Source organism: Mycteria americana, chromosome 17, assembly GCF_035582795.1.
Source record: "Mycteria americana isolate JAX WOST 10 ecotype Jacksonville Zoo and Gardens chromosome 17, USCA_MyAme_1.0, whole genome shotgun sequence".
Classification (NCBI taxonomy): domain Eukaryota; kingdom Metazoa; phylum Chordata; class Aves; order Ciconiiformes; family Ciconiidae; genus Mycteria; species Mycteria americana.
The window spans coordinates 7,718,271-7,737,734 of record NC_134381.1 but is presented as its reverse complement, the minus strand read 5'-3'; the positions used below and the strand labels follow the sequence as shown (position 1 = coordinate 7,737,734).

General features: G+C 56.8%; 1 protein-coding gene across 27 annotated transcripts in view; it reads right to left on the bottom strand.

The window, feature by feature from the left end:
- The window catches only part of LOC142418077 (uncharacterized), a 127,154-nt gene that overhangs the window by 33,955 nt on the left and 73,735 nt on the right, over nucleotides 1-19,464 (bottom strand). For 8 of the 27 annotated variants that reach the window (XR_012778184.1, XM_075519405.1, XM_075519404.1 and 5 more), the window contains one exon: nucleotides 2,817-2,908. The exons of 16 other annotated variants lie outside the window; for them this stretch is intronic. Coding sequence is in view for 9 of the 11 variants with exons in the window: in XM_075519405.1 (XP_075375520.1) it covers nucleotides 2,817-2,908 (92 nt within the window). In the remaining 2 variants the exon portion in view is untranslated. Of the gene's footprint in view, nucleotides 1-1,838; nucleotides 2,909-19,464 lie in introns of those variants that run through there. 3 more of the 27 variants (XM_075519397.1, XM_075519398.1, XM_075519399.1) reach the window with 1 other exon arrangement.

Genomic DNA, 19,464 nt, shown 5'->3' with positions numbered 1-19,464 from the left:
GGGGGATGCGGGGGGTGGGAGAGGGAGAGGAAAGCGGGTGTTGAGTGGGTCCCCCCTCCCGGCTCTGCGCTTGAGAAAGGATGGATGGGGGCAAAGGCGGCAGCCAGCAGGCAAAGCGCCTCGCTGGGACCGTTTCCACGGGCGAGGGGGTGGGGGGACTCCAAACGGGGCTGACACCGCAGCCCTCCTCCTCCTTCTCCTCCTCCTCCCCACCCCACGCCGACCCTGGCCACCACCGAAGGGCCAGAAGTCAAGAATTTGGCTCTGCCTCACCACCGAGCGCCTGCAAAGGGCTGGCTGGCCGCGGGCTAGCCTGGCTCGAGCACCCCAAGCACGAAACCTCACCGGTGGGTGGTGTTTGGGGAAGCTACACCAGGGCTGAGCTGAGATAAAAAATCCCGTGTCAGCGTTACGCCAAGGGGGAGCACGGCCGGACTCTGCTGAGCCACGAGAACCGGCTCGGGAGGAAACCTGAGCCCAGCTCCAGCGGCTCCGATGGTGTTACTGGGAGGGCTTCGCTCCCACCTCTACTGCCTTCGGCTGAGCGAGACCAGGGGCAGGTCTGGCTCCAGCTCCAAAACAGAGTAAATAATGCAAAAGCCTCTTTCTGCCCAGCTCTGAGGAGCACACGTGAGATCGCATCTTACTGACTCGGTAGGAGAAAACAGTTTAGAGGTTGCACGTTGCTCCTCACGCCAGTTGGCTCTTAGAAAACGGAAGCGGGTGAAACCAAAAAAGCAGTGGCAAGCAGGTCCCCCTCACCAAGGGGTGGATGGTTGTGCCACCAGTCCCTAGTTTTCATGGCAAAAGGATTTGGGGCTTCTCTCCAATTGGATCAGAAAACAGTCACATCTGACCTTGACCAACCACCAAGTACTAAGCCAGCTGACATGGACAATAACGGAGATCCCTGGTGACCAAGAGCAGAAATCTATGGAGACTCACAGAAGAATGGGTTGGCCGTTAGGAAAGAAAAGGAAGTTTGAAGAAAACAAAATGTTTTTGTGGACAGATATTCCACAACAGAGCCTGACAAACTGCAGTACTGTTGTGTGAATTGGAGAAGATGGAGAAGGAGGACTTGGTATGACTAAGGAGCAAACCAGGAGAAGAACAAGCTATATCCTGAATGGTGCCGAGCACACGCTCCCCACATGCAACTCCTGCCAGCACGTGCTGGAGCTCAGGACAGGGAGATCTCGCTGGGTACGGCAAAATCTCATTCAAAGACATATCATGGTGGCCTTGGCTGCTCCGTCCTTGCCCGGTCTTTCTGCGCCAAAGATGGGCCCTTTGCTTAAGGCAGCTCAGACAAAGTCCTTGCTCCAAACACCTCCAAAAGGTCCTGGAGCCAACCCTCCTCTTTCAGCTTACCACGCTTCCCTCTGCCCGTCAAAATAACGCAAAGGACAGGACACTCCTAGCAGGCATTCGCCAGCTAGTTTGTACAGCTAGAAAATGTAAAGCAAGACTCGCTAAATCATCTGTGATTTATTTAAGGCACATAAAGGAGAGGCCAGGTTGTGACGAATACTCTGCATGCAGCGTGCACCCAACATATTTCCCTTATCAGCATGACTTGGCACCTACAGAAATTCCCATTGCAGCATCTGATCCCAAATTTGGAGAGACCAAGAGGAGGGTTCACATCGAGCCCGCACCGGTGCCTATGCTACGCAGGGCATTGCTTGAGCAGATCAAAGCCATGCCAAGCCCAATGTAATAAGTGCTGCTGAACGGCAAGATACGTTAACTCGGGCTTGGTGCTACGTGGCCATGGTCAAAGGGCTTGCAGATCCAGCCCAAGCTCACGCCTCGCTCCGATCCACCTTGGCTGCAGCGAGTCTGAAAGACAGCGTGTAGAAATAAAACTCCTTTCCATCTCTTTTCGGTTAAATCACTCTGCAGCTTGCAGAGCTCCACCAAGGACAATTATTTCCAGCATGTGCTGTGCATGAATGCTGCGAGCAAGACGGAGCTGGAGTTTCATCATAGCCCGGCTTTGTGTGCAGAGTGAAGGAGGAGGGAAAAAAAAAAAAAGAGAGAAAAAAAAAAAGGAACTTGGAACTGGAGGCCCCCCCGGCCTCACCCTGATCCCGAGGAGGCTCCGCTCTGCTCTTGCTCAACCCGACACCGAGAATGAGGAAGCGGAGGAGACAGGCGGGGGAGGCGGAGGAACGGTCAAGCTGAAGACAAACAGCCTCTGAGCTGGGCGGCTTGGAAAGCTTCACAGTGAGAGGGCACGGGAGCAAGGAGCGGGCTGCGTCCCGTGCTGGAGCCCCCTGCCCGTCCCCACGCGGGCTGGGGGGCTCTGTGGCCCTCGCCCCGGAGGACGCTCTGGGTTTCGATAACCTGAGGCCAGGTCTTACAGGAGATGGTCTCCAGCACGGAGATCTGCAAAGCCTCGCCGTGTTGCCAGCCCGGATCCCACGTACCCAGGCTGTGGCCGGTGACGGCCAAGTGCCACCTGCCGCGCTGCCCTGCCCGGGCGCCTCCGCGGCACACAGGGACGGCGGAGCCCTCGGCGGGCAGAGCCGTGCCGTGCCGCGCCGTGCCGGCTGCAGCCAGCCAGCTCTCCCCCTTGCTCGGTCAGAGCTGGCTTTCAGCGCAGGCAGCCGCTCAGCAGCTCGCCTCCGTGCTCTGCAATACCAGGAACCGCAACACCGTGCGCGCTGCAAACAGGAGTTTGCATAAAAAATTAAACCCCAGCCAGGTGTGAGATGTTCCAGGCGGCTCCACGTGCCCGGGGCTGGTCCTCTCCCATCCCAACGTCCCAACGCCCTGCACCTCGCCGCTCCGGGAACCGCGCGCCTTACCTCCCCTCGCCCCACATGCCAACGGCCACTGTCACCTTCCCCGTCCTGCTGTCCCCATCCATGCACGTGGGCTGCTCTCTCCTCATCGTGCCCTGGAGGAGGAATAAATCCAGCTGAAGGGAGCCCAGTGTCTGCACAGCCCCGTTGGTGACAGACCAAGACCCCAAGACCCCCCCTCCTGCTGATTTGCCCTTCCACCTCAGTAGGCCAGTAAGGGGGTACCTTGATCTCATCCCTCTGACAGCAAAGGACATTGTCGCAGAGACACGAAGGGACGTGCCCGAGGCCAAGGAGGAGAGAGGACCAGGCAGAGGAGTTGGTTGGACCCACTTGTTTGAATTTCTTTATGACAGGCAATATTAGCTCTACCCCAGCAGCGTTGCTGCCCGTGAGGGATGGGCAGACGACTGCGACCCATGGGTTCAGGGTGACCCCGCAGTGCAAAGAGGCTGCCCAGCCCGCAGGCAGGGCTGTCCCCGAGCATCACCAGGGATGCAGGCACCGTGCGTCTTCCCGGCTGACCACCCCGGGATCCCACCCGGCTTGTAACCCTCCCGCCGTGCAGCACAGCCAGCCCACACGGCACGAGGGCCCGGGAAGAAAGATGGCTTATGTGGAGAGGGGTGAACACATAAGGTTGGGGGGATGCATCAGTTTAATTTCTGTTAAAACCACACCTTGAATTCGCCCGGCACAGGGTGTGTGTGGAATATCCCCAGAGGGGTTCACGTTACCGTAACTCAGAGAAAGAATAGAAATGCTGGCCCATAAGGCAAACCCCACACCCAGTCTCAAATCTCTCGTTTGGGTCCACCAGCAAACGAGAACCAGGACACTGAGATGCATCAGCTCGATTGCCCCGTTCCTGGAGGTTCACACCAGTGGTTGCCCGCAGGGATGGAGCGGTTTGGGGGTTACCACATGCCCCTGAACCTGTGCTACCCCAGCTGCCCACCTCCCCAGCACCCCAAGGTGAGGGGGGCTGTGGCAGGAGAGCAATGAGAGGTTCCCTTCTCAGGACGGGAAGGGCCATTGCTGGGGCTGATGAAACCCATCCCAAGGGAAAGGGGGTTGCTGTTTCCCAAGAGGAGTGGCAAATCCCAAGGGACCAGCCCTTCAGGAGTGCCAGGGAGACAACCAAACCTAGAGAGGGACCAGAAAGGAGAGGGAAAACACGGCGAACCCTGGGGAAAAGGGAGTTTTCTTTCTCTTCGGCAAGGCCATCGCAAGGTGGGAGCTGTGGGGAGGAAGCCTTTACCCCCTGCCCGGGCCAGGCAGCAGCAGCGCCCGCCGGAGGAGATGCCGCGGGAAGGCAGGCGAGCACAGGGCCCCGTGCGATCACCTATAGCGAGTGGCAATTCCGGTAAGTTTACACCCAGCTTGCATTTGGTCCCAGAGGCGTTTTACATTGAGAGCATCCCTGGAAGGGAAGATTCACTGCCAAAAAACCATGAGCTCCGTCTGCCCAGATTTTGGAGGGGAAGGCGGGTTGTTTGCATTTCCAATTTGGCTGGGAAACTGGAAAAATACAGACCTGAGAAGCCAATTCCCCCCAGCCCATCACCTCCCCCAACCACCGGTCACCAACCCAGAAAGATGCCGGACCGGCGCGCCGGCGGGGACCCGTGCTCCGTGGCGGGAGGCTGGGGACCTTTGGACGCGTGACGGTGGCTCTGCGGTGGGCAGGGACCGGGGGGGCTTTTAGAAATGGGGCGGAGGGAAAAGCAAAGGTGCCGGGATGGGGCCTGGGGGCACCAGCCCGATCCGTCTGTCCAGCAGTGAGGCACCTGTGGGACCCGGCCAGGAATGAGCCCCTCAGAGCAACAGCGCTGGGTTTAAATAAATAAATACAATTCTGCTGAAAGGGGAAAAGAAAAAAAAAAAAAAAAAAAAAAGGAATAAAGGATGTGCCTCTCCAGCGCCTCCTCCCCTCCCAGAAACCTGTGTGCTATGCAAATATATGCAAATGAGACATGGGAGGGGGGATGAAACTGGCTCTCTAAACCAGCGTGGTTTTAGACTGGGAAGCGTTGGAGGCAGCTTGCTGGAAAGTTGAGGCAGAAATAGCTACGCCATGAGAGGGTCGAGCAGTGACGACTGGAGCGTACGTGTCCCAAAATGTCTTTGGCGGCAGGATCGGCTCCCACAGCACCAGCAAAATACAGTACCAAACCTCCCTCTCCACACCCTGGTTCTGCAGCCCGTCTTAAAGCACTCCCCAAATCCCCCTTCCCTCCAGCCCAGGGCTGGGGAAAAAGAAAAAAAAAAAAAAAAAAAAAGGGAGAAAACTTGCTTTGCTGCTGTTTGCGATTCCCCCCCCCCTCCCCAATTCCTGGGAAGGGATGGCAGAAAGCCCTGCGGCGCATGGAAACCCAGGCAGCTTGGCCCAAAGCAGGGAACGGCCAACACGGGCAGCCCGGGGTGATGCTCCCCAGGGTGGGCACTTTCCCTGGGGACTGCTTAAAGAGTAACATCTTTCTTACATGAAGAATGGGATCATACGAATTCCAGCTCGTTTGTTCCAGGCAATTTATCCACCCAAGTATTGCCTTGTTCGGTAACATTTTCTCAAGGGGTTTCTGCAGAGAAGCAGGTGAAATCTAGAAAGTCTGAAGGCTTCAGGGTGTAAACACCATTTGCCTGAGCAATGCTGCTCACGTTGATAGTCAACGCCTGAGCATTTTTTGCTCAGAAACAGGAGGGGTTTTTGTGTTAAACACTCTCTGCTCAAGAACAGACCTGGCTGGAGCAAAAGCCCCTTTCCTGCCTCCTGACCCAGCGCAGGATTTTTACAGAAATAGCTCAGATGCTCTGAGCTCAACGGAAAGTTTGGGATGGACTGCCAATATCCTGGGCAGCCCTGGACCACAGCATCCCTGCTTCAGGCAGCCGGCGATTTCCATCAGCATCATTGGGACGCGGCTGGAAAGTCGCCTCCTGCGACTGCAGGACTTCCAAAACCCACCCAGGCACTGGAGACGGGGGGAGAGGACAGGGGAGCAGAGAGGGGACGACAGCGACACCGTGCTTCGTGCACCCTGAGACCAAAGGTGCGACACGGGGGTCTGCTTCATATCTCACAGTGGGATGCGGAGGAGTAGGATATCTGCAAAAGGCACTGGGAAGGACTTGCCTGCTCTCCGGTTTGAGTCCATGCAAGACGACCGTCTCCTGTCATCGCCTCTCCAGTGCCTCTGCCACTGTTTGCAACCCCAGCTTCTCCCCAAGAAAGTCACGGCGCTGCGTTCAAGACAGCTCCCACAGCCCTGCATCTTAATTTGCTTTTCATTTTGCTTTATCTGTCTCATTAAAGGCAATCTCCAGCGACTCCGACGCCAGTCTCTAGCATGGCGGGCGTTTGTGTTTCCACTGTTGGGTTGAGCAGACTGTCAGCGGTGACAGCCCACGTGCACGGGTGCCACGCTGTCATTCAGCGGCTCTGAGCACGGAGCGGAGGCACCTTTCATCTGCACGCTGCTTTGCAGCCACTGTGGGGTTATCGAGGTACGTCCAGCCCTGTCCTGCACCCCAGAACTACCCCCTGACAGATATTATGGCTTCAGCATCACCCATCCTCTAGACAGAGATTCGTTACAGATGAAATGCGGTGTCTTGCAGTCCAGCGCCAGCATATCGGCTTCCCTGGACAATACTCATAAGTCTGAGCCATTCCTATGCCACAAACCCAGTTCCTTTACTTGACCTGGTCTATAACATGGGGGACAAGCTCGAGCACCTTTCTCGCTGGTGTTTATTTGAGGCAAGAACAAAGCATCTCTGGCTCTTCCCTGTGTTTTTGTATCCTTTCATCCGCTCTTTTTACTGTATTTCCCTGACATCTCTCGGGGAGCTGCCCCGGCACCGGGGCTCTGGCAGGCACGTCTACGGTGCACGTACTCTCACCGACCAGAACAGCGTTACAAAAACTTCTGGAGCACACAACAGCTCACGCTGACCGCGTTTTGTGACTTTAATATTAAAAATACAGCCTTAACCCACCTCCCTGAAGAAAGATGTGCCACGAAAGCGTTGTGGGGTGGCGAGTCCAGGAGATACCTGGCAAAGGGAGAGGAGCTGCTGCTCACCTGACCCCTTCCCGGTCCCTTCTCCAACTCCTGCTCCCATCCGAGCACTGATTATTTCTCCCTCTACCCACACGGCAAAGCCCCGCAAACCTGAAGAATAAAAGGTACAGACTAGCTGGGATTTCAAGTTCTGTGATTAAGGAGGGAGGCAATTTCTCCCCTCCCTGGGCTGATAGAGCAGGCAGCGGATGAGGATGGCTTTTTTGCGTGCTGCCAGCAGCTGCGATAGGCGCCTCTGCCGTCACCAAGCAGAGAGATTATTCTCTGGATCTCCTGGGCTGTTTATCAGGAACACTCACCGCTGCAGCCGCTAAACCAGCTTAAATACCAAAATTAAAAAATAATTAAAAAGAAAAAAAAAAAATATCTTTTCTGTAACCTCAGAAGGAGAGGGATTGGGGAAGGGGAGGTAAAAGCACCCCGGAGGCAAGTCGGGGTCTTAATAAAGCAGCCACATCACCAGCTTAGGAGGGGCACAGCGAAAAGAGGCTCCGCAGCCGCAGGGACCGAGATCCCGGGTCGCAGGGATGGAGCAGCAAAACCTGCTGGCAGGGGACCGAGGGACCCGCCTGGAGCGGGCAGCTGCCAGACTGGGCCGGCAGGCGCATCGCTGGGAAGCCAGCGGGAAGATTTCGCAGGACAAAGTTGGTGATGCCCGTGCTGGCGCGTCTCCCCGGCCCTGCCTTCGGCGTCACGGGGTGGGGAGCCATGGGGAGCGGGCGAGGAGCAGCAGCGTCGCACCACGGCTGGGGAGGCCCGGCTCCGGTACCCGAGGAAGAGCGACAGAGCGATGCTCCCTCCCCACGCAGGGCTGGGGAGGGATCGGCACGTGTCGGGGATAATAAATTGCATGAGAGTCCGGATCTGGGGACTGCACGGGAAGAAAAGGCACGAGGTCTGATTTCCTTGGGCATTCAGAGCCTTTGAAGATGAGAAAGCAGCTAAGTGCAAGGCAGGCTTTCAAGCTGCCAGTGCGGGTTAGTGGTGGGCCTGGGACTCCCTGGGGAGCAAGAGCTGTAGGATCCCGGCTGCCGGGTCAGATCCTGCTCCCAGCCGCAGGAGGGAAACCGGGAACAGCTCTGTTGACACCGCAGGACCGCGCTCCTCGATGGGCCCTTAATTAGCACGCGGGTGGGGAGCGCCGAGCTGTTGGCTCGGAGCTGGCTGGGTGCTTGCTGGTTTTGGATCATCCCAGCATGTCCCCCTGCTGCGATCCCCCCTTGACTTCTGTTCGGACAACCTGCTGTGCTGGGGATGGTCCCATCCCCTGGCGTCAGGGACCCGATGCCCAGGAGTGCCCTCTTCGGCAGAAGGGTTCCTGCGCCGCTTCGGAGGCAGAGCCAGCCTCCAAACCTCCCACTCCCCTGAAATTCAGGATAAGCAAGACCCTTCCCAGGGTTCCTGGCAGGCAGGGAACGTCCCAGCCGCTTGCATGAAAGGTTAAGACCACTTTCCAATTAGAGAGGCAGGAGCCATTGCAATAAAGCTCTTCTGAGGGGATATTAATCAGGGCATCTTCCTCTCGCGGAAATGCAAATCAGCAGAATGGAAACGGGAGTGATTAGAGCCAGGGAATAACACGGCACTTCGGTCCCGGCTCCGTGAGCAGCGAGGGCCAGGAGGGCGCAGGAGAGGTGTCCAGGCTCCCGCGTCGGCCCCGGGATCCAGGCGGAGGGGCGGGGGACCCACGGGCTCCACCTGGGAATATTCAGCATCGGGTTTTCGGGTCAATGGTAGTGCCAAGGCCACGGGAATGGCACCAGTTACAGCGAACCAGCCCCCAGCTCTCGGGCTGGCTGCAGGATTTTGGTCCATCCTCCTGCACCCAGCCAGGAGGGAGGCTGGAGGAGACCTGGGCAGCACGGGCACGTGGGTCGGGGACCCGCCAGGAGAGATGGAGAGGACAGCAGTGGTGGATAAAGGGTGTAGAGGGGAAGGAGAGGGGATGAAGAGCGAAAGGCGATGCAGGAAGGGGCCAAAGTGTGGGCCAAGGTGGTGGGGTGCACAGAGCACCTCCCTGCCCCTGCCCGGGGAAGGGCTGCGCCGAGTCCGGAGACGGCTCCGCTCCTCGCGGCAGGAGGCATTAGATCCAGCTGAGCTGCTTCAACGCAGCGTGCATGTAAATCAGCTGGACAGGCAGAGAGGAGAAAAACAAGGGGGATGAGATAAGAGGATAGAGAGAGAGGCGAGGGGAGGAGGAAGGAGAAAAGGGAGGGAAGGAGAGGAGCAGGTGTGGAGAGAAAGAGAAGCAAAGAGAGGGCAAAGGGAGAAAGGGAGAGGGAGGAGGAGGAGGGATGGGGACGCAGGGGCAGCAGGAGGGCAGGGCGAGGGGCCGGGGTCAGTCCGTGCGCCCTGGTCCTGCCCAAGCGCGCGCCAGGCGGGTGGCAGGGGCAGAGGTGCCGGACCACGACCCAGCCTGGGCCGGGGCAACCCTGGGCTCGGGCACCCTGCTCCTGCCCCGCGGCTTCCAAACCCCGCGGCGCCACCGGGACCCCGCTGGGGTCTGGGATGAAGCAGCACCACACAGTTGATTTTCCAGCCATGAGGCAGATGTCTAATGGCCACACAAGTAGCCAGAGTCTGCCATCCCGCAATCCCTCACCTGCAAACGTGACTCCCTCAAATCACCTGTCCTGAAACCTGATGGGCATTTATGATGGAAGAGTTGGCGGGTACCAACCTGGAGGTGACTGCATCTGGGGGATGAAACGACACGGACACGTAACTCCTCTAAGTCAGGAATATCTTGCAAAGCCCAGCGAGCGATTCCTGATAAATAATAACCGGGCCCTGTCTCTTTCAGCCGGGGAACTCAAAGGCAAAATTTTATTATTAAACCCCTAGGTTGAGGATCAGCAGCTTTGTGAGAAGCTCTCGTGACTGGGCAGGCCACAAGGATCTCCTGACATCAACACACGCTAAGCAACCAATGCTGATGCAAATACCATCTGCTGTAATCATGACATCGCCTTTGATTACATAACGAAGGAGGATGTCGCCACACGCAGAGCCCTGACGTCACCAGCAGAGCTGGAAAAAGGTCTGGAGTAGGACGATCAAAAAAATTAGCCCAAAGGAGGAAGATCTCAGCCTGGGAAAGAAGCAGCTAAAGAGGCCTCAAGAAGGTGAACCGAGATTGATTGCTCACTGCGTCTCCCAATAAAAGAATTAGGAGATATCCAATAACATTAAGAGGCAGCAGGTTCAAAAGAAACAAGAGGAGATGGTTCCTCACGTGGTGCGTGATTAAGCAGTGGAAGTCCTTGCCACGGCTCTCCAGGGATGATTAAAGCTTACGTGTTTACAAAAATCAACTCGACAAATTCATGGGAAATCCATTGAGGGGTATTAAAGACAAAATGCCACTCTGGCTCGGGGAGTCCCTGAGCTGCCACGTGCTCGGGGCTGGGAGATGCCCGGGAGATGCATCGGTGCCGGTCATCGGGGGGGACAGGCAGGGGACAGCCGGGGCAGGGGACAGCCCTGCACAGCTCCTTACGCTGCGCTGAAGGTGGCAGACGACGTCTCCGAGCCAGCGCGCTGATGTCGACACGTTCTGCGTCACCCCCTGGGCGATCCCAAAATCCCAGTAGCCGGCTGTACTCGCAGCCCAGCCTTGGGGGAGGCTGAACCCCGCCGAGACACAAAGTCCGTAAGAGCAGGACCACGCAGCGCCACTATTAACGTCACCGGTTTAACTCAACACGGAGCCACCCTTAGCCTCACCCAGACCAGCACCGGGTTACCCTCGCGTCACTTTGCCAAATGCTGTTTCCCCGGACCCCATCGGGAGGCCGGCGGGACACAGGGGTCCGTCCCTCTGGAGCCCGGCCACGCGCTTCCCCGTGCACAGCATCCCTTCCCCACGCGCAGAGTCCGTGCACGTAGCAATCCCAATTAAACCAAACTACATCGCAGAGGGGCCTGGCAGCGCTGCATTTATCAGCCTGCCTGGAAGGGGCTCGTGCAAGCTGTCCCCCCGGCTGACGGATTAGAAAGCAGACAATTAGGTTTCAGACGCACACACACACACGCGCGCCCGCGCGCGAGCACACGCAAGCACACAAATCCTTTTTCTCCATCCATCTGCAAGGCCGGGGTGGCCGAGCCCAGCTGCGCGGCCGTCCGGTGCTTCTGAAGCTGCGTGCAGCTGAATAAGAACGAGCCCCCGCGCCTCGGCTTTCAGCGCCCGCTCGCAAAATGAGCGAGAGGTCCCCAAAGAGATGACACAATTGCAATGGAAATGATTAACCCTTGATGGGCTGGTTTCGCCGCCTCCTCCCCGCTCCGTACCGCCGCAGCCAGCCTGGCGGCAAACTCCTACTCTTTGGGTTTCAAGGACAAAGCCGGAGCAAGTTAGCGCTCAGCCAACATCACGGGGAACGAGCAGCCTCCTGCGTTTGTGCTTCAAGGCGAGCCGGTGGTTTTTTTTTTTTGCACCTTGGATTATTTCAGATGCATCCCTTCGCTGCTGGGACGTTCCCAGCTCCTGGAAGCAGGGAGGAGGTCTCAGCATGAGCACCACTTCTGCGAAGGTCCCACCAAAAGCATCCCCTCTTGGTGCCCAAGACTAGAAACTACGGTTGCTACACCCAGATCCTAGGTGCAACGCAAGCCAGCGTTGCTCCTCGGATTATACCTTCTGAGGGCTATCCAGAACAATAATTCAATATTTCAAAATTAATTGAAACATGAAACGGCTAAGATAGAAATGGAACAAGCTGGGGTGGCTTCTGAAAGGCAAAGCCTGCACGTCCGCTCTGGGAGAGGATTTCTGATGGAATCAACAAAACAATGGATAAAGGGAAATCAGTAGATATAATTTATTGGGATCGTCCTAAAGCCTTTGATAAAATCCCACATGAGACGCTATTAAGGAAACCAAGCATTACTGGGCGACATGTAAAATATCGCTGGGGAGCGGGAAGCAGTAGAGAGGCACAGGGCGTGGGAGAGGCGGTCAGTGCCCTGCCGGGAGGGAGGGAGGTCAGGGAAGCTGGGGCAGGGCTGTGCTCCGAGCCCGGCTCCTGCCGGCACTGGGAGTGGGGAGCCGGCAACCCAGAGCCCCAGGAAGGCAACGCTGCGGATGCTCGGGGCACACCAAAGCCTTCACAAAACGGCCCCCCAAAGTCTCTCGCTCCTCCTTCCTCGCTTCCCACAGTCTGTCTGTCTGTCCTCCCGTGCAGACAGGGTTATGGGGCCATCAGCAGCCCCCTCTCCCCATTGCTCGCACCTCCTTGAGGGAAGATAAGCCGAACATGACACCAAAAAGGACCGTGTCAGCCCCTGGCCTCGCTCCTCACGCTGCAACCCTTGATCTCCCCGTGTCCTTTCAAGACGCCTTTCAACTGCCCATCTGGAGAGGAGAAAGCCCAAGGAGAGAATTCTCCCATCCCACGTTAGGAGTGGGACATGCCGGGGGAGGGAGGATCCTCCGGAAACACCCCTCTCAGCTGTGCAAAGAGCTTTCTAAAAACAGCACCGTGTTTTAATTTTTCTTGTCGTCAGTTTTTGAAGAAAGGGAGATCGGATGAGAAGATTCTGTCTTGGTGCCTGGTACCCACCTCACCAAAGCAGTTTCCTCTGCCAGGCAGAGGATGCAGCCAGCTCCCAGACAGCAGATGCCCAGGTATAAATGAGCACAGAGGTAACTCAGCCCATCCCTCAAACCAATACCAGCAATTTTTTGAGGTATATTTTCACAAAAATACAGACATAAGCCCTAGTGTTACAAGATGCATCACCCACTAAAGTTAGAAGAAGCTCTCCAGATGCACTGGGGAACATCCAGGTGTTTGCCAAGGAAGATTGCTGCTCTCCCTGAGCTTTGATTATTATTAGTAGCATAATACGGGAGACAGGAGGATGGACCTGGCCTCACAGAGCACGCCATACAGGAATTTAGGACTACCTGGAGGCTGCCGCGTTCGTCACCTGCGAGCAGCCAGCTCTTCCCCATGCAAGAGCTCCTCCATCTCCAGACCCACCGGCTTTCTCACCTGCTCCAGCGGGGCTGGCCTGGAGCCTCCTCCCTCCCTTCAGCAGAAACCAGCTCCTTAATTTTCAGCCTAAACTTATTTGTGGCCAGTTTCTACTCATTTGGTCCCCTGCCAACAATATCCATCAGTGAAACAGCTCCTCTCCCGCCCCAGTGCTCCGTGGCCCGTGGTCTACCAGATTTACAGAGCTGAGTTTGCAGAGCCTCAGGAGATGGGCCATTCACCACTTCTCCTTGGGGACTTTGCCATCATTTCACGTATCAATCCATAAATCACCCCGCCAGGTTTATCAAGGACCTATGCGATTCCCTCTGCAGCACTAAGCAGGGTACCGGGGAGAATTTTCTGATAACTACGCTGCACTTTCCTCTCCTCCTTTCATCCCATTACCCATAGTTATATCCCTTAGACCACTCTAAATAATTACTCAGCGGGGTGGTTATGACCTTCAGATATTTGTCCATCCTTGGTTTAAGTGAACTCTTAGCCAAGATACGCTTAATATTTAGACTACACAGAGAAACGCTCGTGTTTAAAATACTTCCAGGCTGTGGAGGGGAAGTTGATAGAAAGGACCGATCCTGCACCATTTGCCACAGCTCTGAGGCCGTTTTTCAATCCCAGGCAGCTTTCTGCTTCCTCAATGTGATGTTTTCCCATTAAAAACCCCAACACCTGGAAGCCTCCCTGTGGGCGCTTCCCCCATCCTTAGCTTAGGAACAAGGGCGCGAAGGGACGGTTTACATGGGGTGTTCACGCAGAGGTAGGAGATATCCAGATAAAGCCACCCAGGCACCTCCTTTGGAAGACAGGGACGGGGTTGTCTGAAAAAAGCCCTTGGGAATTACAGGGAAGGGAGGAACGGCCCTAGCCGCTCGCAAGAGGAGCCGGCCTCCAAAACAACAGTTGATGAAGCCAGGAGGACCCAACGCGTTCCTTTGTGCCAGGAGCATCACCGGCATCAGCAGGGGTGCCTGTTCCCCTCCGGCCTCCCAGGGACGAGGGCCTGGGCAAGGTGAGGGTCAGGGCCCCAGCGAGGGACGGCGAGACCGGCCGCAGTAACGGAGATTTACTGCTCCGAGCCCTATATTAGCTGGGCCATCTGGATACCAAGCGTCGGCACGAGTTATTAGAGACCACAGCCTGAAGTCGTACGGGCACAAAGGCAGGGAGAAGCGGGAGATGCTGCGATAGCTTCTTCCCACGCAGGAAGAAGCTGGGAGCTCTGGGAAGGTTTCTGCTGGAGCAAAACCCCAACTAGGGGAAGGGGAAAGGGAAACGCACACCCAGACCAACACGAATACGCTGGTGTGCACGGAGTGCATCTGCGCTCGCAGCTCCCTGCACGGGCGCTCGTGCCCGGGCGCAGCGGTGGCATCCGCTGCAGGGGGGAGAAGGGGCAGAGGTGGATGGAGGAGGAGGAGGAGGCAGCAGGACGAGCTCCCCCTCTGCAGCACTGCCAGCTTCAGGCGTTCACCTGTCGTTGCCAAGCCCCAAGCAAAACTATGAGGAGGGTCTAAAAGTTTGTGTCTAAAGAGTGCTCAGTTGGAGGTGGTTACGGTGTATCTTCTGCTTTTTGGTGATTTAGGATGTCACGTTTTCCTTCATTGCTTTTGCTACGGCCGCAAGAGATGGAAAGACTACCTTTATTTTTTTTTACTGAAAGCTGAGATCTTCTCATGGCTACCAAACTCTGTGACCTGGACCTTTAAAGTCAGTATTTGCTATTGATGAAGAAAAAAAGAGCATGGGTGGGTGACTCCGTTTTGTAGGGCAGACCCCCTAGGACCTGACACAAGGACACGCTCTCTCTTCTCCTAGCCAGCCTGGGTTTCTGTTCCTTCGCAGCGAGCTTGGCCTCAACGGTTAGTCCCAATATATACCCTGCGAGGGGCCCCAGTCTGACTCACGGAGGGGAAATGGCTTGCTGTGGTTACGAAGCATCACTTTCCCAAAGAGGAAAACAATCCAGCACGTGAAACAAAACCTCTTTCCTTCCTTAAAACTGGGCATCACCTTTCAGAAGACAACAGACGACCCAACCTGACCCACACACGGTCCGGGAAACAAAACCTGGCTTGCATGGGTAGAAGAGTATTTCCACCAAACCTGTGCCAGCCCCTGGGATCTCCAGGTACCGTCCCAGGTCCTCCACCATCAACGTGACCCTAACCCCGGACCCACTTCGGTCCTCTGTGGGCGATGTAGCTGCCTCCGAACCTTCAGCCCCAAAGGGAACGGACCTGGCCACGTCCAGCCCTGCGGAAGAGCATCCTTCAGGCGTTCCCTTCAGCCCTCCACCCCAATACTGCAGACAAAGAACCCCCCGGTCGCCCCCGCTGCCTCCTCGGAGAGGAGCGATTCTGGCTCGAGAAAAATCAAATAGTTCGAGGGGAGGAAAGCAAAAAGAGAAAGAAAGGAGGACAGAAATAGGGCCGGGGACGCGGGGGGCTGCCAGGCCGCGGCTCCCGCAGGTCTCAGCCCGGCATCGGGCTATTTTCTGCCTTTTCCTCTTCCTCGCCGCCGCGTCACCATGGCAACCCCATCCGCTGAGCCGCTGCGCTCCCGACTCCGCTTCCCGCTCCATGGGGAGTTCGGGGTTTGGTTTTTTTCCCACCCCTTCTTCTCACCCCAGTTTCCCGCTCGGGCCCCGTCCCAGGGAGGCTCCCGGCCGGTGACTGGCAGCGCCGACCAGAGCCTCGCAAGGGTCCTCGTAAGCCCCCCCCCGTGCAGCACGGCCGGGGGGTCACCGGCAGGACCCCCGGGCAGCTGCCACCAGCCCCAGGGAGGGGTGCGGGTACCTTGCCTGCTGGGCACAGCACCGGCCGGGGGAGCAGAGCCCTGCACCAAGGGGGTCCCAGCTCACCTCTCGCTTGCCCTGCCCTGGGAAAGGTTCTTCCCTTCAGCATCTCCGGCCCCAGCGCCTCCAAACACTTCCCCGTTGCAAAGAGCAGGCATTGAGTTTTTGGGCGGCCGCCCCACGGGAACGGTGCTGCCGTGGGAGGCAGAGCTCACCCAGAGAAACCTGGGGAGAAGCCCCGTGCAGGGTGACGGTCTCTCTGTGGGGATAAGTTAGATAAACACCGTCTCGGCATAACTCCTCCTGCCATCAGGGTACGTCAGCCTCCAGATGTCCCCTCCAGCCCCGTTTTCTAGGGCCTAAGGCAGCTAAATGTGTCATTAAACAATAGCTGAGCCAGAACCATGGGTAACTCCATGATTTTAGAGTTAAACAGAGGGAGAGAGGTGTAGCAAGGCTGAAGTGGTGATGGAGGATGCAGAGGAGCTGGAAGAGGAGGGAATGGGAGGAAGGGGAAAAAAGCCTTTCCTGCCTCAGTTCAGACAGCGTGTCCAGGTGTGACGAAAGAGCCGTCCACGAGGAAGAGGAGTTTTGAGAGCATCCGCTGGCATTCCCTACCTTCTTCCACTTAACATCACTGCTCTCCTTTTGCCCTTTGAAAGCCCCAACCTTACATACAAAGGAAGGTCTCTGGCCCCTGGAAAGCCCGACTTTGAGGAGACCAGATTCATCTCCACGGTACCATCTCCTCTTTCTTGCCTAGCATTTGGCCCTGCTGAGCACCGGGCTGGCACATCCCCAGAGCACCATGAGCTCATCCCGCCTGCCCAGCTCCTTGCCAGGACAGAGGAGTCCCTTTGGGGTGTTTTGCATTGGTTTTGGTGCCTTCAGAATAGCTGTGGTTGGAAATCGGAGGCTGGGTTAATCTGACCCTGTCATACGTATCAGATGTGCAGCAGAAACAGCCCTCCAGTAAGCGTTACCACGACATTTGGGGAGGTTTGGTTTTTGTTGTTTGGTTTTTTGGGGTTTTTTTTTGTTTGTTTTTTTCCTTCTTCTCTTTTTTATAGCAGACATCTGCAGGGGGAGAAGAGGGATGGAGGAGAGAGGAATGAGAAGAAACAGCAATTCTCTCAACAGCCAAATCCCACTGACTCAAAGCCCCCCATCACCCCCAAATCCCAACTTGCCCAGGGTCAGACCAAAACCCCGCCGGAGAGGAGCAGCCCGGTGGGGCTCCGGAGGGCTTGGCACAAGCCCCTGGCACACGGTTATCCCTGCACACGTCCTCGCCAGGCTCCGGCTTGCTTTATACGCAGAATCACGCCGACTTAACTGAAGGTGTAATTTTGCAGCCGCTTGCTGGGGAACCCGAGTTTCTTTCCATGTGGTTTAAGTCAATTAGGAGCAGGTTGAAGCTGAAGTGAATTAAGGCATTCAGCCTCAAATAGGAGTGCCTGCCTGGGGGAAAGGGGAGGGGAAGGCAGCTCTGCACCACTTTTAGCTAATCCAGTGCAACTCAACCGATATAAATCCGAGAACAGACAAGGCAGCATCCTTCCTTCCTCCCTCCTCCTCCCTGTTCTCACTTTTTCTCCCCCCTCCTTGCTTCCCTCATCCTTCCCCCATCCCCTCCCTGAAGACTTTCTCTCCTGCTGTTCATCTCTTCCCCGCTTTCTCAGCCCCCCTCCCGGTGCCCACATGCGTGAGGGGGTCGGGAAGCAGTTGGAGATCAAACTCCTGGCAGCGCCGGAAGCATCGGCCGCGCCGAGAGCCCGAGACAGCTCCGGAGCAAGGAGGCAAAGGAGTGGGATGAGCGAAAAGCGGGTGGTTTTGGGTGCGAGCAGAGGAACCGCTTGCAGCCTGGGAAGCTCAAGGATATAAGGCAGCAGGGGAGAGAGCCTGCTTTATAGCACCAAGCACACCCGGAGTCACCGGGGTTTGTCCCCACACAGATCTGCTGTATCCAGCCCCCTGCCAGGACGCGGGGCAGGGAGAGCTGGAGCGCCCGAGCAACTGGTCCGACGGCACGGGAACAGCTCAGCTGGCTCGAGGAGGGAAGTGTCGTGTGGCGGTGGGCATCCCTTGTGGCATCCCTTGCTTCTCTGTTGTCTTCCACAGGGACATCAGACAGCATTTTAGAGCCCAATTTTTAGGGTGTTTGGAAGTCTGTAAGGACTACTATTAATGCAGGAAGGTGCATTAACATGGGTGCCGCAGGGTGTTTTTAAAGTTTAAAAGCTCCTAAAGTACCACCTTCCTCTACCCCCCCAAACGAGTCCTTCATCTCCCAGATTAACATCTGGAAATAAAAGCAGCGATGTTTAATTTCTCCTAGACCTCATCTAGCTCCTCAGGTGTCAAAGGTTTCTGGCCCCACGCCGCGATGGCAGAGGGTGTGGGTAGCCCCTGCACACACCAGGAGCCAGCTCCAGCTGCCCGTAGCAGCTTCCCTTGTCAAGGGGGAGAGCACAGAGAGGATTAAGCAGCTCCAAGCCTGGGCTCTTGGACTTTACGGGGTTTCTTTGCCGATGCAGGCTATCTGCATCCATCCCCTGGAGCCACGAGTGGGGTTTCCCCAGGAGGCTGGGGGAGAGGAGGAGGAGGATGGCAGCCCAACCCCATGGAGCTGCGCAGGGGCTGTTTGGGGGATGCCAAAGCTCTGTGCAAAGGTACCTGCCACGCTCTGGCTGCTACCAAGGACTCACAGATCGCACAGACAACCTGCGTGAAGAAAATGCTGCCAGAGCGAAGCCCCACACGCGCTGCTCTGTGCCACAAACTGAGCTGCAAAATCCTCATCCCTGGGTGCTCTCTGCAAAAGGCAAAGACGCCAGATATTTCCAGCGATCCCTGCTGCAGGTTGAGCCGGGAGCACTGTGCAGTTAGTCTCCGCGGTTCACGGCATTGGCTGCTGCCAGCAAAGAAAAGGAGGAATTTGGGGGGGGAGAACAGAGCAAGCACAGTGGGGGGACAGTTAATTAGAAAAGCTGCCCGAGATGGGCTCGCCAGACAAACTTTGGGATGTCCCTCCACGCCTCATCAATGCAAATGAAGCAGGAGGACACTGGGAGACATCCCGGGCTCCCCGTTGGGTTTATGCCCAGATAACTGGATGACAAGGCTGGCTCGCAGCAGCCCCCGGTACTCCTGGCACCCTCCGACCCATAGCCGCAGCCTTTTAGTCTCCGCCAGCGCTGGCTCGGACAAAGATGCGGGAGCTCCTGCACACCGAACCTGCTGCGCCTGTAAGCGATGCGACTCCAGAAAGAAACGCGGTGCGGACACACCGATGTAAAGGAGCCCATGACCCACTGCAAACACCTCTCCCCTCTCTGCTTCCCTCCAGCCCCTTCAGCATCCACGCACACCGATCTCCTCCTCGGGACACGCAGCCCTGGTCCACTGCAGTGCCGGCTCTGCTGCAGTCTCCTCAGGCACGAAATGCCTTGAAAATGCCTCGAAAATGCCTAATCATTATTTTCTACCTAAATAGACATTTTCCTCGACACCCTCTGGTTGAGCACCCAGAAGAAGCCCTTCCCATGAAGGAGAAGGGGGAGGACCCAGCCCTCCCTACGTGGGGTCTGTGCTCCCATTCAGGAGACCTCGGGGTTGGCACGGACGTCCCAAGACCTGGGTGCGGGATTTCAGGAAGCTCCAGCTGGAACGACGTGAAGCAGGCGTGTGCTAAGGGTTAGAGAGGAAGGCTGGACACATGGGACAGGAAGCCAGGTCCCATTCCTGCCTCTGTCCACGGCTTC